General features: G+C 29.7%; 2 protein-coding genes across 2 annotated transcripts; both read left to right on the top strand.

Annotated features, from left to right (window-relative positions):
• Positions 1-754: 754 nt before the first annotated feature.
• Positions 755-8,142, top strand: LOC145750280 (uncharacterized). The gene is made up of 11 exons (XM_082566273.1): positions 755-1,724; positions 3,089-3,214; positions 3,495-3,658; positions 4,080-4,176; positions 4,256-4,347; positions 4,704-4,831; positions 4,963-5,115; positions 5,457-5,663; positions 5,963-6,155; positions 6,567-6,759; positions 7,675-8,142. The coding sequence occupies exons 1-10, from the start codon at positions 1,653-1,655 to the stop codon at positions 6,748-6,750; spliced, it is 1,416 nt and encodes a 471-aa protein (XP_082422399.1). The 5' UTR covers positions 755-1,652; the 3' UTR covers positions 6,751-6,759; positions 7,675-8,142.
• Positions 8,143-8,896: 754 nt separating this feature from the next.
• Positions 8,897-13,489, top strand: LOC145750646 (somatostatin receptor type 2-like). The gene is made up of 8 exons (XM_082566721.1): positions 8,897-8,969; positions 9,218-9,398; positions 9,972-10,134; positions 10,292-10,516; positions 10,820-10,926; positions 11,162-11,306; positions 12,351-12,547; positions 12,864-13,489. The coding sequence occupies exons 1-8, from the start codon at positions 8,939-8,941 to the stop codon at positions 13,108-13,110; spliced, it is 1,296 nt and encodes a 431-aa protein (XP_082422847.1). The 5' UTR covers positions 8,897-8,938; the 3' UTR covers positions 13,111-13,489.
• The last annotated feature ends 4,556 nt before the right edge of the window (positions 13,490-18,045 follow it).

Raw genomic sequence — 18,045 nt, 5'->3', positions numbered from 1 at the left:
AACACGGAGTGTATAATATAAGGCATAAAGAACCAAGGCTCAAGACATACACGGGTAAAATATAAGTAAAGTTTATCTTGTTTATTTAATTTGTTCGTTTTTTATTCTACCGAATAATAAAATTTAGTTTGTTAAAGATATAATACATGCGTCATTTTTCCGCCCGTTTAAAACACATTAAAACTTGTTTTTTACGCCTGATTGTTTAGCATGACGTCAACTGTCATTCAACATGTTTATTTCTATTTCTTCATGCATATGCGTAGACACTACATACCGCACTAGAAGCAGGCTACATCGCTTTTAATTTAATGTTATGCGTTACATGGTATTGAACTTGTATTTATTTTAACTATAAGTCTTATCAGTATGTAGTAAAATATTTACATGTGTTACTTAGCCAAGGGTAATTTGATTAGGCCACACGCTTAGACGCGTGTGGGAAATGTAATTCCAAAACCCTAAGGTATGTTAATTTAAATACATAATAAACATTATTCAGTTAACAGTATATGTTGAATACAAAATCTTAAGACAATGCAACTGAATTTGTAGGAAAAACTTTTTTTTTTCAGTTCAGCAACTGTTATATAAGTTTATATGTAGCCTACAATGCAGTATCTGTTTTTATTTTAGTCCTAAACCGCAGTTTACAAATATTTCAATCGCTGCTGATTTGTGTAGTCAAAAATATGGAGAAATGGTCTATATGACATTTAGCTAAATATATGTAAACAGTTCTATAATCTCTGTATTCAAAAATCATTTTTCCATATTTAAATGTATATTGAAATGTTTAATAAAGAAATATGCATTCAAGCAGAGAGCCGCAGGCCCAGAGTCGAATAAAAAGTGTAGAACTGAACATATTTAATAATATATTCAGTTGTTAAATAAAAGAAAAGGGGCAGTAAATAACAACAGTTGTAAGTTTTTTAAACTTTTATATCATATTTCATTTTTTAACCTTGATTACAAATTTACGGTTCGCGTAATTAGTTTTGCTGACTCTACATTTTTATTGCCGCAACTGAGCTAACCACCTATTAGCAAACAAGAAATGTAAAGAAATATTTCGCAACCGCCTAAAGACCACGGAACCAGATAAGGGTAACAAGTTTTAATTCAATATTGCAAATTCAAAGTTAGGTCATGCAAGTCTTCAAAAATGATATATTTCGTGATATAACCAAACAACTATATGTTACAAACTATGTGTTAGCAACATTTTTTAAGGTATGCCTGTATTTGCATACCATTTACTAAGTACACATTGTATTGATTGCCAAAAATAATGTCAAAGCTTATAAGCCTTACACATTTACCGCGTTGTAACAATTTGCTCTATAGTCAGCAAATAAAAAAACGCGCAAAAGATCGCGAATTGAAATTTACAGGAAGTATTGAAAGTCGAATGACCTATAGCTAGAAGTAGCATAAGTTATCAGTTACGTTTTCAATGAAGCTAGTGCGTTGACCCATGTTCTAACAACATTCAATACGCTATCTATTGTTCTGTTTTTTTAATTGTTTTAATACTTTGTATATTTTTTCCCCTATATTTTATAATGGACAAGGAATTTAGGTTTTGGTTAGTGTGCCATTCATTCTTTAAGCTGTGAGTCATTAAAGTTTTATAATAATCAGGAAATATGGAAAAGAGTAAACAGGAAGAATTGGAGTTATTGAATCAAACCGAATTAAATGATTCAAAACAACAAAAGGTAATTAAAAAATTAAAACCATGTTATAATGTTTGTCATTTCTTTGGAAATCTTAAAATTTTAATTTATCATATTAAACATTTTTTTTAAATTTGTGGATAAATAAAAATATAATCACATAAATTATTTAAATAAATCTTTAAATTAAGTAACAAAATATTAACTAATCGTAAATGATAAAGAATAACCACATATTTAAATATAAAAAAAACATTTAAAATACATATATTAAACTCGTTGGTACACAAATCAAAATTAACCACCAACATTTGCCCTTCGTTTTAATTGGATAACTTTACTAAAAAATGGGCGTGCTTTAATTTTAACGAAATAAGTAAGACCACGTGACGTTACTCCATTGATTTGATTTGCTAAAACCGCTGACGAATTGGGGAGTGTATGTCATTTGATATATTTAAATTTATGTCAAAGAAACTCGTAAAACAAGTTTATTACGCTATGGTTGTTTATTAATCATTATGTATCTATATTTAACCCATAAAAACATCTGACACATATATTTCTAAGATATCTATTTACAATAAATATTTTTTAAAACTTGTTTTTTAAGTTTTTGACCAACTTGGTGAACCTGTTACGTTAAGATTTCAACAATAATTAACTTATGATGTTTGTAAATCGATCTTTCAAAAATTATGATTAATAAATTGTGTATTTAAAGTTGACGTTTTCAAACAGTTAAAACACGTGATCTTTACTTATTATCAAAGCGAATAATTAACCAGGAAACTATAAAGTTTTGAAAGTGTGCAGTTAGCACAAATTTGTGGCAATTATCTTAATAAGATTTCAATAACAAAAAAAAACACAAAATGTGCATCCTTTAAAAATAACAACTTTTGTATAACAGACTCTTAATTTATTGTTATTTTCTTTTTTGGATTACTTTTTGTACTATATGTATTTAACTAACATAATCAACTTATGAGGTTTGTAAATCCATTTTCCAAAAATTTTTGATTGATAAATTGTGTTTTTAGAGTTGACATTTTTAAACAGGTAAAACACATGGTATTTACATTTTAATAAATATGTATTTAACAAGGCGAATAATCAACCAGCAAACTATAAATTCTTAAAAGTGTGCAGTTAGTTGCAGTTATCCTCATAGTGGCAGTTATCTTAATAAGATTTCAAATACGCAAAAAACATAAAAAATGTTTTATGTATTAATCATTTTTGCATAACAGACTACTTATTTTAATATTTTTCTCTATCTTTAACTACTTTTTAAACTAAACGTGTTAAATTAACATTTTTAGTATCACACAAACAAATTTTAGCGCATTTTTAAAGGATGTAAAGTTTGGAAATTTAGTTATAAAACGAAACTCTCAATTTAGGATGTAGAAATAAAAGTTTCACCAGCAAGTGGATTGACTGTCATCACAGCTGTATTGTTTGTCACCGGTGAAATGACTGGCAGTGGAGTTCTGGCCCTTCCCAAGGCTGTGAAAGATGCCGGTTGGGTAAATATAATAAAACTATATTATTAGGAATGCAAGCATATAAAAATTTACTGTGTCATTTTTGGGATAGTTTCTAACCACATCTGTAGATATAATACGCAATAAATAAATTAAGGTAGTTTTAGTAGCTTTTTAATGGCGGTTACTTTTTGTAGTATTTTACTTTTTGTAGTATTTTAACTTAAATTAATGCAATTAAGTTATCTACTTTGCATATATGTATTTAATCTTAATCAGGGTTTCTTTAACTGATTTTTAAAATGTTTTATTTTGCGGATAGGTCGGAATTTTTTTGATCTTTATGTGCGCCGGAATTTCCTCTTTTACCGGAACGGTTTTAGGAAGATGCTGGACTCTGATCCGCGAAAATGAACCAGACTCAGCAAGACATTGTCCCGATCCCTATCCCACAATTGGAATGCACGCATTTGGTAACCCAGGACGGTATGTTTGTTTATTTTATATAATGGGGCTTATTGAACAAAGATATATGTGTTATGTTTACTAAACAGATTACTTTTTTACCAAAACCGAATAGTTTTATCATTTTACCGAAATTTTTTTAAATAAAAACTAGTTTTTGTAGTGGATATAACATTTGGCAAATGTATGTACAATAAAACTACAAGGTCAAACGAATAAAACTGATACCGGAGTACGTGATTGAAATATTAAAGCTAACATGTCTGTCCCTTGGGAATAGCGCAGGCTTACATAACATTTTAATCGCTTAATGCGATCTCACATAATTAAAAACCATTTTAACATGTAATATATTTTGATTCATAGATTAAGTTATAAATTATTTAGGATTTTTTTATTTCGTGTATGTAAATAACAATTTAATAAGTTGATCTTTGTTTAGGTATATTGTAAATGCATCAGTGTACTTCACATTATATGGAGTTTGCGTGGTTCTGTTGCTTATCGCATCTGGCAATATACAAAGTCTACTTGCTCAAGTAAAAATTTCATTGTTTTTTTATTGATATTTCCTTCCAGTAAAGCGGCCTTTTTTAAAAGTATTCTTACTTTATTTAGGTAGATGTTGATATGTCATTGTGCTATTGGGTTATGATAATTGGCGGGATTTTAGCACCGTTTTGCTGGTTAAAAAGCCCCAAGGATTTCTGGTAAATATATTTTGTATTTTTAATAAAATATTGTAATAGCATACAGATTTTACGAAATAACTCTTGCACATCCTAATGTAAACAATCACAGAAGTATAAACATATTCTAATTCCATATATAAATCAATACTTTGCTAACAAAATCAATACTTCACCTTTATGCGTATATATTTCACACAACCTTATATAAACTTACCTAATAGGTAATAAAGTTATGCATCTTAATAAACAAATGTATTGTTTTTAATTATGTAGCATAACCTACCTAAAGCTACTATAAAGAAAAATGTGTCTTAATTTTGGCGCTTGGTAATTAAACAGTAACTAACATAATGATATGCAAATTTACAATTTAGGCCGATAGCTTTGGGTGCCACAGTTACAACAGTAATCGCATGTATTCTTATTGCAATCCAAGCACTGATGGATATCGAGAAGGCTCAGAACATAACTGCTCAACACAATGAAGCAATTGCAAACGGAGGTAAGCCAATTTTTTGCAACATAAACAAAATATATAAAGTCAATTGTACTAAAATAGAGGTAAAGTACTTCGTTTTTTTTAACAATACCTATTGGTCTATTATTTTATTGCCAATTGTTTTTGTTTTTCAGAGGAAGTATTGTTTGAACGAGGCTTTGAGACGTTTTTCCTAGCTTTTGGTATGATCCTATTTTGTTTTGGTGGCATGGCTGCTTTTCCAACCATCCAAGCAGATATGAGAGAGCCTGCTGACTTTCCCAAGGCTGTAGTTGTCGCCATGTGTAGTAAGTATTGCTCAGTTACTACGTGCATGTTTTAGAAATTAGGTTTATTTTAAGAGGGCGGTGGTTGGAAGTGTAAACATAGACGTTGAACTTTAACAAATAGCTAAATATTTGCTATTGTAATACGTGGTGAACTTCAAACTGTTAACGGCAAAAAAATTAAAAACAGGTGTTTTGACACACATGCGTAAGAACTTTGTGTATTGTCTAATCGAATTTAAATTTTACATCTTTATATTTTTTCTGATTGGCTAAATGCAAAAACAAACATTATTAACAACTAGAAGAATACCTAATTAACCCTAGATATTTTTAAGCAAATTTTATTTTGTTTAATTAAGGTATCATATCGATGTATATTCCAATTGGGGCAATCGGGTTTGCTGTATACGGTGACTACGTTGCTGACAATATATTCAACTCATTATCCCAGGGTGGATTACAAACAACAGCCACCATCCTTATTACAATGCATCTCGTGTTTGCTTACGTAATCATTCAAAATCCTTTAAGTCAAGTTTTTGAAATGCCGTTGAAAATACCAGATAGTACGTTACATTTGAATTAATATAACTAAATGGTTTGTAAACCAATTATAGATGATAAAAACCCAAATTGGTTCTAAAAAAGTATTTACTAATTTATCCTCTATATGATATACAATTTACAAGTGTTTTTAATTAACTTTTTGACTCAGTAGAAGAAAAGTTTAAGTTTTCCAATAAAAACTTAAGTAACAGCAGAAGAAAGCAAACCCAAGACACCATGTGGAAAGGCTATATGCTATAAATATCCAATTAATCTTTATAAACAACCTAAGGATAACAGTTATCCATTTATTTTTTAGAATTTGGAATTAAACGGGTTCTCGTACGGTCCACAATTACACTTGTGATTATTTTTACGGCTGAGAGTTGCCCACGATTCGGTCACATTCTTGCCTTGGTTGGAGGTAGTGCTGTGACATTAAACACATTTGTGTTTCCATCCTTGTTCTTCTGGAAATTTTGCAGAAAATTTGGGGACAAATGGGAAGGAGCGTAAGTCATAAAATTTAATATGATTTAATAAAGCAATTATTATATTTTTAATGCCTAAAAGAATAAAAACTTTAATAAGAAACATGGTGTAGTGGTCAGAACACTCTTAACTTTACTACATGAGGTCATTGGATCGACCTCCAATGCTTCCATGCTGTAGCACTTTCGATTAACCCGCTATAAACGATTTGAACTCCTTCTGAGCCAACACTTAATCAGCAGCGTAGTTATCGGAAAATTGTAATCTATAATATTCAAAACTGCCAAAAGCAACTCGAGGTTGGGTTGGGGTAACGGTTGTTACCCTATGTTTAGGTCGTGAAGTCGACCTTTCCAAATCAAGGATAAATATATAAAAAATATTTAAAAAAACAGAAAAACGTCCAAAATAAATGTGTTCTTTTTGAATAGCATAATGCCGACATGGGAGAAACCACTTCACATTTTAATCGTGATTATTGGAGTCGTGGGTGGAGTATCGGCAACTTATTCAGCAATCAAGGGCATAACTGACCCAGCAGCTTTCGTACCTCCATGTTATGTTAACATTACTGCTGCATCTTATATGGGTGGCGGGGGAAGCGGTGGACATTAATAATAAAGGGTAAGTTGAACCGTTTTTTATTAAATAACAATTCCTAAAAGAACTAAAAATAAATATTTTTTATTCGGAAATGGTGTGCTGTTGTAACGTGTTTAAGCTATCCGAAAACACAAGGCTTCAGGGCAAAAAGTTTGGCATTGGTGTGACTCGAATCCAAAACTTTTTAGCTCTTTTTCTATATGTCCCTTTTTATAACCGCAATACCACACTAAGAAATATCTTTTACGAAAAAAAAGAAAATTTTATCGGGTATTTTTTTGAAAAATGTTAGCCGCTAAATGGCGCAAGAGAACGCGAAAATATTTGCCTGGATCTCATTCAAAAAAATATGAACTCAGTTTGGGTAACTTTTAGCATTTTTTATAATATAAAGCTCTAATGATATTTAAATAAAGCCCTAAACATATTCGTTTAAATCTTAATTTCAAAATCTCGAATCTTAATTTCAAAAAAATGTGGTTTGGTGTTATATGGTACTACAACATATTTATATAGTCTTAAGTCGTTATTACTACCAATTCAAACAGGCTTATTACGCCATTTCAAATTGCAACATTCTTATCCAATACTTTATTTTAAATTACTAACTTCTAGTGATTAAAAAATTACGCCACTCATAACTAAAAATTCCTAAAAATAAAATTATTTTCCTACGAATGGTGTGAATATAGCACCATTAATTACGATATTGGCATTATCTTGGCAAAATGTAAGCCTTACAATAAATCACAAACTAATTAATAAAAACTACAACCGTGCTTTAATGGGATTTTAATTACTGGTGTGTATGTAGATTAATTTTAATCATAATTCCAAGATTATATTTGTCTAATTATTTAGTACGGACTACTCGGCCTATTATTAGATGCTTCAACTTTTGTGGCAATCATAAATAATTTCTGCATTTTTTTTTAGAAGAAGCACATGAATTTTTTTCTACTTTTCCTGGAAAAGCTGTTTGCATTCAATTACATAACTTCAATATTTACTTAACGTACTTTCCAATGATATTTTTAAGTTCCCAAACTGACTTGACATTATATGGTAACGTTTTTCTATCAACATTTTACATATTATATTTAGTGTATTAAACGAAGAAATTCATACTACCGCGGAACGTTTATATTGGGTATTTAAGTTTATGAAATCAATCTTTAATTAAGTAATGTATTTTTACTGCCTATAGCTGTAATTAGTTAATATGACTCACTACCTTCACTGTAATAAATACTATTAATACAAAAGTTGATTGTTGTAATTAATTTTAGAAGCACTTGTCAAATCCCAATTCGGAATGTTGTGTTGTTTATTTTTTCAAGTGTTTGTTTGTAATAATTGTTCAAAATAAGTGCTATTTAATTAATAAAAAACAAAAATATATGAGTGTTTTTCGATTGATTTCCGCCATTCTGAGAACCCTGACGTACTTGGCAAAAAATCCCGTAAATAAAACAAGGGTAGTTAGGAGATATACAATTAAACAAAATCCTGTCACAAATGGTTGATAAATCGACCCAAAACTGCATCCGACGTCAGAGCTTCCCGTAGACAGAAACGAAATGTAGAAAAAGATTAATGACTTCGTTTGTATCACGACGCAGAAAAAAAAATAATAACCAATATATTCCTTCGTTGTAAAATGCTACTTTAAAACAGACAGGACATATTTTGATTACGGTACCATCACGTTATTTTGCATAAAGCAGTTTGTGATTAGTTTGATTAAGACAGAAGGGGGTCGTGATATTAGTAATACAGCTAATTGACATGTAAAAACATAAATATTTTACCTAATTATATGTCTATATTAATAATACCGTCTGACTAGATAGTGTTTTTATTATTTTTTTTTAATTTCCTGACGCTTTTTTTAAAAGTTTTTTTGTTTATTTTGGATATCTGTCTGACAAGTTGTTGTCAAAAAGTGAAAGAATAATAGCTTTGAATATTTATTTGACATTTCTAAATAGATTAAATTTAAATAAAATCCATTTTAAATAATTTATAGGAATAAAATTCACAAAATAAAGTTTGTATTTCGTTGTCTTGTCATTGCAATAAAATAAGTTTTATGTAGATATTAAATTGGAAACAATAGTTATAAGCGCCAGTCAAACGATACTTAAACTTCATTTTTAGAAAACATCGGTTAGGTAAACTTAAAATTTAAAATAGAATAATGAGCTTGTCTCAAAACATTTTTGGATTTGGTAAGTTTATTTATTTGGTTAAACTTTTTTTAAAACAACTTCACAATTAAAATGTTAAAACTAGGAATTTTTATAATACATTTGCTAGCTGTTGTTCAGTATTTTTATACGATTGAGTGACAAGATAGTATTTATTAATTCATGAATTTGGCACATACTGTAACCTCAAACAAAAATGCGATATGACATGTTTTGAGCACTCTGCAACAACAATCTTTTCAAACTTAATTTTTGTTATTTATTACTAGAAAATAGTGATTTATTACCAGAAAATAGTGATCCTCCCTCAAAATGTAGTCATGATGAAGGTGTGAGGATAACATTTGGAGTTATTTCAATTGCATTGGTGATAGTTGGGTTGATTGGAAATGGAATGATCTTTTTCATCGTCCTCGTGCTGAAAGAATACAAAAAATCTGTCGCTAATTGGTAATTAACTATAACAGCTAAGCGTATGTAAACGGTTGTACCTAACCTTTATAATATACATATATTGACGTAAAGTGTATCATTATATATCATTGTTCGTAAGCTAATATTTTGTTTAAAGTATAATCAGCGTATAAATTTTTTTAGATTGGCTTAAACATAAAATTAACACATGTTAAGATTTTTTAAAAAACCTTGTAGGTAATTTTCTTTCACATAGACATTTTAGTTCGCTCACGAGTTTGTTTTTTGAAATTCAGGTTCTACCTATTTAAAAATCTTTCATAAATATTTTAAATAAACGTGGGCCAGGTCATTAAAAAGAAACACAATAGGGCAATGTTAATTGGTAAGCGCCGGCAAATATAATGGGGCAAAACCACACGGAATTTGTCGTTCAATTCTTATTGCTTACATACAGCCTCTTGGAGTAAAGCGCCAACTCTCTAATTCAAGATTTTTAATAATGAGGTTGGAATATCAATTTTTAAGGGCAAGGGCAATTAGGAACCTGAATGTTAAATAAAATCTTTCGACATATATTTTAATTTAAAGATATTTAACTGCTTTTAGGTACATTCTGCAGTTGGCTTTGGCGGACACCTTGTTCTTGTTGATGCTACCTTTTACTGCAGCAAGTGAGATACAAAATAGATGGATATACGGGCTACCACTTTGCAAAATAAAAGAAGCGATTCTTTTTATTAACTACTACGCCAGTATTTACTTCCTTGTGGTTAGTTAAAAAAATATTAAAAATTATTTGTAAAAGCAATTTCAGGATCAGCTTTTTTATTGTAACATTATATTTATTTATATTTTATAAATCTTGAATACAACAAAAAACGTGACATTTAAATATTATTTAAAATGAAAACACTTATTTTTGACAGGTTATGAGTTTTGACCGTTACTTGGCAGTTACTAGGGCATTCGCAGCCAACAAATGGATCAACAACATTAGAAGTCCAATTGCGGCTTTAATCATAACACTCATTGGCTGGTTCACAAGCATACTTTTGTGCTACCCTTTGTTTTACTACAGCACTGTTGACGATTGCCATCAGTGCATTTATAATTTTCCAGAAGACGAAGAGGGAAGTGGAAATGAAACAGAAGTAAGACAAATATTGTGTTTAATTATATTTAAACCTTGAACAGCAAATGCCACTTTTACATTTTTTTTATTGCCTTGGGCAAATGTTTTTTTAACGTAGTTGGTGCAGTAGTATTTTAATTTATAAGAAGCCAGTGATAATTATTTTGACTACATTTCAAGACATTGTTGTAATAGTAATCAAACCTATAACCCTTTGCTTTAAAGAGACCCATTATGCTGCGCTTTTTTACCCCTTACCACAAAATGTTCAAATTAGTTTAAGAGAGTAAAGCGCTGTAATAACTTAATGTGTTTATCTTAGGAAGTACTTGGTCCGTCCGGTAACGTTTTTACGTACGAGGACCTTGTGGAAACTGGTAATAGGTTCTTATCAGGAGACTTTATGGACGAAGACTTTGTGGAATGCAGGTTTCTTTTTTTTGTAATGTTCTAATATTACTTTAAATGTAAAGTTGAACAGTCATGTTTTAACGTTTGTTGGCCTTTAAGAAAAGTTACATAGTAAGCTTTAACTTATCACGAAACTCTCATTAAGGCCTTTTGCAATTAAACATTAAAAAAATTTTCTTAATGGGATTCGAACTCCTGACCTTTAAGAGCAAAACAGTCTCCGGAAATTGACAGCCTGTCATTTCCTTTGTAGATACAACAACTCGAGTTTTATTAAATGGATATTCTCCAATTTTTTGGTTGCATTTATTTTGCCATGCGTGTTGATCTGCATATTCTATGGGCTTATTATCAAGACTATTCGAAACTCGGCTGCCGTTGGAAGGACCGAATCGCAGGTAAATATCAATAAGCAAAAAAATGTATTTAAAATTGGCTAGATAATTTTAAAATCAGGATATTGTAATACATGGTTAGCAATATACAAAGTAAGCTGTTTTTTTTATACACAATGCCATAATTTAATGTAAGTTAAGAAGATGTGAGTATTAATTAAATAAATCTTCTTTCTGTTTTTAATCTAAAACTTCAAGAAATTAGGATTTATAATAAATAAAAGAGTCGTTGTGGCTACATTAATCAGGCCCTCCCGTTTTTGTCAAATCAAGTTGAAATTCTAATTTTTACCAAGCATGTCGTTGTGATGTAAATAAACACTGACTTTGTATATTGAGTAGATTATTGAATAATGAATGAAGTAATTTTTCGTCCAATCCTATGATTGATAGTCGTAATCTAGTAAGCAAACAAAGGCTAGACTTTCACGTTAACTGAAGTAACGGCAACAGAAATCATAAATCTTAACATAAATCGTGATGCAAACACAAATTAATCAAGCATTATTGGACACCGTTATATCACGTGATTAATGAAACACAAACAAAATATAGCCTTAGTGTATTAATAACAACTGCCTAAAAAATTGTATTATTTCACTTATTTTTCGTGTTTTTACTTTTTAACTATTTACATATTGCAGTAACTATATTGCCTTAATATAACATCACACTTTTAAAGTTATAATATTTAGCACTTCACTTGCAAAAATATTAGGTTATATTTGGCAAAAACAAATATTTTAATATAAAACCTAATGTGTAAGCTTTCGTAAGTCTAAGTTAAATGGAAAAATTAATTCCTAATTTCATAATTAAATTATAAGGGTCAACTACAATATTTTTCAATTTGCCATACTACAATAAAAAAATTATCCAAAACCTTCTAAAAAATTATTTTTTTACATTCGACAAAAGGCAATTATTTTTGAAAAGCTTTAACGCAATCATTTAACGTTGATTTGTAATTAGGTCATTTAGGCCTTTACGATTGATTTTTTTTTAATTAAACATTTAAAACTAAAATTCTAAATTTTTTTTTTTTAGCGGTCTTACAGACGTCGAGTTACTTTTATTATTCTAGCCCTGGTTGGTTTGTTTATCGTCAGCTGGCTACCTTGGTATGTGGTCAACCTAGCTCGCATCGGTGGGATTAACTTAAATCGAACTCAATGTAACAACCTTATTTATGCAGTGAGACTTTTGGCCTACATGAACAGCGCCTTGAATCCTTATTTTTACAGGTTAGTTTAGAATGTAGGCTTGTTTAAAATGAATTGTAAGGACAATATGCCGTGTTAAAATTGCCAAGCAAAGGTTGCTATATAATAAAAGTTGGGGTTTTGTATAAATAATGCATTAAAAAATGTTTTTATTTTAATCAAGAAAATCTTAATCGAATTTCGAAGCCTGATAAGTTTTAATGTAATAAAATTTTAGGACCTATTAAGCTGTCTAATTTTGACAATTTTGGAAGTCTTTGGAATATAATTGCATTTATATTGACAACGATACGTGAAAAAAAAACTTTAAACAAAAACTCGTTTTCTTATTGTTTAGTTTCCTTGGGAACCGGTTCCGGACTCGGTGGGCTCGCGCAAGATCCCGGATCTCCCGCGCATCGTCTCGGACCCGATTGGGCTCCCGCGAAATTGTCCGAAAACGCAAGTACAGTACCAGCAACAGTCAGAGCAACAAGCCGCAAATACAATGCAACCCGGTGAGGGGAAATCCCGACAATGAGAATCACGACGAAGACGCACGTCTTAGCACCTTACAGCGGACAGAGAGGACCACCATTCTTTAACTCAAAAGTCTTGAAAAAAATCCCGATATTTTGCATCAAAAGTTCTGTTATTTACACCGTCTGTTATTCAGTTTTTGGCGCGACTTTAATTTCTTATTGATGCATTTTAATATCGAACTTTATTGCTTTATTTTAATCAGTTCCAAGAACGAAAACAAAGTAAAGCGAGTGCGATTTTATTGAAGTTATCGATCATTTTAATATTAAAAAGACAAGAATCAAAATATATTACGCTTAGAAAATTTGTTTTCAATCCAAGCCAAATCAATAAATCGTTTTTTGTCTAACAAAATGTTTATGCTAAATATATTAATATGAACAATGTCATTACCGTCATAAATTAGACATAAAATTCGATTTTTGTAATTTTGTCTTTTTTCCTTTTTGTTTTCAGTTGTGTTTTTTTTCTCATCACGTGTACATTTCCGTTTGAATAAAAACGATAATACGTAATTAGCAAGTTTGCTGTTTTTAATTCGATTTCTAATCGGTGGAATTTTTTAATAATTGTCAAAACCACAAAATCAATCTTTTCTAAAGGAAATCAATTCTTAATTTTATAATAACGTTACACGAAACTTGCAAATGACATGAATGGCAATTGAATTTTTAGTGTGATGTAATGATAAAAAAAACATCACATTTTTCTAAGATCAAATTTTTGTTTGATACATAGTCCAGAAATACAAAATTTTTGTTGATTCTATTTAACTACTTAAACATGTTATTTAAGATAAGTACATCTTAAATGTATATCACTATTGTATATCACTACCATTTTTTCACTATTACCCAAAGTAAGGCAAACGGTGTAATATATACAACTTATTTATTAAGTTAGGGCAGACTGGATATAAGTCAGAATCACCAAATTTATACTAAAAGCATTTATATAATACAATATGTCATTAACATTCTACTGAACAGCGTTTACGCATATTTTGTGTTTACAAAAAAGTCTGTTTACAAAACAACTTACAAAAACTTTTAATTATTGCTGGAAATTCTGCAACTAATTGAATTTATATCCTATTAAACCTGTATGGAAAGTTCAAAAACTAAACAAGACAAAAACAAAAAGTAACAAAAAAATTTTGTTTAGGAAGTTTATTTCCCGGCTTAACCTTTATAAGGGTTAACGTTAAACAAGTTTTTCAAATAAGTGCCCAGGTTAGCTTAAACATAAGACTTGTGCTTTTGTATATTTTAACTGTTGTGTTACATTTTAATTTATAAGATTAGTTATAGATTAACCGCTTCGGATTAGGTTTAAGATATGCTTCATCCTTTGTTTTATATCTTTATTATCGCATAAGCAATTAATTGCTGGCAGCATGGTGTAGTGGTCAGAACACTTGGCTTTACTAAATAAGGTCATGGGTTCTATCTCCACTGCTTTCATTCTGTAGCGCCCCTAAGTTAGGTGCTGTAAACGGGACTAACCCCGACTGAGAGAATGCTTAATCAGCAGCGTAAATTGTATTTTATAATATCCCAAACTGCCAAAGATAACTCGAGACTGGGTCGAAGTAACTAATGTTACTCTACGTTTAGATCGTTAAGTTAAGCTTCCCACATCGAGAATAAATAAATATAAAAAATAAAATAAAGTAATTTAAAATAAAAATTAAGAATTAATGTGATTTATGACTAAACTAATAAATTAATATTTACGTATTTAATAACTTAGAATTAATCTTTAAAATCAAAATGAGAGTCATTTTCGTACTTCTTTTACTGGTTGGTAGTTCAGTTGCGTTTCAGACATGCTGTTTAACTATGGCTTTGTGTATAAACCGTTATGCCGTTGGTGGTGGTCCATGCAATTATTGCAATGGTAAGCAAAGTGTTTTAATATTAAAAAACATTTCTAGCTTTCATCTATTAAATTAGGTGGCAATAAGATGCTTTACTAAACTGTTATTTTATTTTTGCAAAATTCCAAATAGTTGGCTTAATTATATTTCAGATTTGACAACTGGGTTTTTCCAAGCGATTTGCTTCAAAACATGCTCTTTAGCTTACTTTCCGACGTGTTACCAAGCTTGCAGCAATTGCTAATCCAGTCTAAACCATATTATAGTAGATGTTTCGAAAAACCATAATAAATAAAACAACATAAATATTTTTGTTTTTCTTTAGCTAAAGTATTTTAGAATAAAATAAGGTTTTATTTTGTATAGGAGAAATCAGTTTGTGTAATAAAAAAATAAAACACTTAGAATTTGGGTACATAAAATCACTCATCAGGAGAATTTACATTAATCTAAACCTTATTATTTGTTTCCTCGCATCACGATGTAAAAAAAATGTTTTATTTTTTAATACGTTATACACGCTATCAAAAAAATATATATATTCTAAGTTCTGTATACTCCTTTGTTTTTTGGAATCGCTAACCCTGGTTTGGTAACCCTAGTCGAGTTAAAGCCCCAGCTCGTGCGATTTCGAAAGCGTGAAAATTTTAGAATGCTTTAAAATTAAAATTTTAGAATGCTTTAAAAAAAAATTATATCAATTGGCATTACTAATGCTAATACTTTTTTCAATTTCTTTTTTCGCTTAATATTATTCAACTAAAAAGTGTTTAACTGAGTTTAAATTACTTTTTGAAGTGTTGAAAACATTTTAATAAAAATTTAGACTAAATTTGAATTAAATTTCAAATTTTAGTCTATGTTTGTTGAAGAAAAGTTCAAATTAATTTTCGGGTTTCGGACAAAGTTAAAACTAAGGGATGACTTAAGTTTGGTAGGTCAAAGTTAAAGCAATAAAAAGAGAATTAGTTTTTTTTACATATTTATTCAATATTGTAAACACAAACAAGATTTCTTTGATAAAAAAGAGATTTTTTAACATCACGAAAGTCCATCTAGAATGACTAGAACTCGAAATTTAAATTATAACTCAACTTCACTGGCCACTGCGCATGTGCAGTAACGTGCATGTGTGCACGGAATTTTTAAATAAAAAAGCATCCTTTTAACTGTCAATCAAAATTTTTCGTAGATTAACTTTTATAGTTTAAACCTAACGAGCACGTGCTTTAACGGAGCGCTTTATAATGCAACACCCGGAGTGTTCAAGGAATGTCTCGTGGAAGCGCCTTAATTATAAAGCAACATTTATACCGGCTTATAAATTCAAACGCTTTGTAACAGATAAATTTTGCCATTTTTACTTTAGTAAAATATTTAAATTATATTTTTGCTCTCAATAAATGCCATGGTTTTTTTTTTCAACTAAAATAATGCACATATTTTATTATTGTTAAACAATTTTATTATTTGTTTAGCAATTTAACTACACTTGTATTAAAAGGCCGTTTTGATTTATAATAGCAAAGCACGTGTTATATATTTGATATTACCGAAATATTAATGTAATAAGGGCGGCGATTGCCTTTATTTGGTATAAAAAAATATTTGGCAACATTCTATTTAAATGCTTGTAGTTATTTGGTGTTTACCAAAAAGTGTTTACTAAAAAAAGTTTTAATCAATGCTGGAAATTCTTCATCTAATTGAATATACATCCTTTTTAATTATGGAAAGTTTGTATGGAAATTTCATATGGAAAGTTCAAAAATTTAACCAAACAAAACAAAAAGTAACAAAATTTCCATAGTAAGGTCGTTTCCCGGCTTAACCTTTAAAAGTGTAATGTTAAACAAGTGTTTTAACGAAAACAAGTTTCATAACGGCGTAAGGTTGTGCTTATTTTACATAAAATTGAGTTAGGTTATAATCTATAAGATAAGTTATAGATAACGTACTTTAAAGGAGTTTAAAGAAAAGCTGCGTCTACTATTTTTTAGCACTAAGCACCCCATTAAGTTTTTAAAAACAGTAATTCGTATTTTTTAATTTTTTAACTCCAAACGTTTATAAACTTTTACCGATTTAACACTACTAAAAAACTGTTGACTAATTTCTAATTTATTACCACGTTGTTACTTAATCGCGTAGGTAAGCAATACCAGAAAAATCTAAACAACAAAGCGCATCTTTCAACCCGGCAAGAAATGATTAATATCATATTTTGCGTTTTAGAGCAACTATTCGCTAATATATTTGGTGTATTGTTTTTAGAATACTTAATTGTAATTTAGAACTTAGCTATTTTAATTATTGCTTTACATTTTAAATTAATCTAGAATTAATGTTTAAAATTAAAATGAGAGTCATTTTCTTTTTTCTCTTATTGGTTGGTGGTTCAGTTGCATATGAGAATTGCTGCGAACTTATGTCTACGTGTTTAATTCACAACCTTGGGTATAATCCATGCTTACTTACCTGCGGTTGTGAGTATACTCGGTTTATATTTTTTAGCTTGTATCCAGTAATTTTTTTATTTCATTTAGTAAAATTAAAAATCGTTATTTTAGTAATACAAAACCTTTTTAAATGGCTAAATTTTTATTTCAGTTTCTCCACATAGAATGTCTAAAGCGGTGTGTTACAATAAATGCTCCGAAGAAAACTTTTCAAAATGTGCCCAGATTTGCACTTTTTGCTAATACAATATAGTATACTCCAAATTATGGTAGAAGTTTTAAATAGTCCATAATAAATAAACTAAATAAATATATTTGGTATTTTTTAGTTTCACGTATTTTAGAAAGAGTCGGGCTTTATTCCGTATGGGAAAAACTAGCTTGTTTAATAAACAAAAAACAGCTAGAATTCTGGTACCTCAAATCACTCTTTAACAGAACTTACATTAAACTTAAGTCCTGTTCATACGACAGGGTAACGTTGAGTTAAGCTGCCTTGCGTTACGTAACTTTACGAGTTCTGGGGATTTCTTTTTAAAATTTTAATAAAAAATATCTAATAAAAGTATACCACTTAGGAAATCTTGCATAAATTTCGCTCCAGTCACAAAATTTTACGAAATCTTTCGCATAACTTCGTACGTGTGAACGACTCTGTT

Source organism: Corella eumyota, chromosome 4, assembly GCF_963082875.1.
Source record: "Corella eumyota chromosome 4, kaCorEumy4.1, whole genome shotgun sequence".
In the NCBI taxonomy this organism is placed as follows: Eukaryota; Metazoa; Chordata; class Ascidiacea; order Phlebobranchia; family Corellidae; genus Corella; species Corella eumyota.
This window is presented reverse-complemented; position numbering and strand designations above follow the sequence as displayed.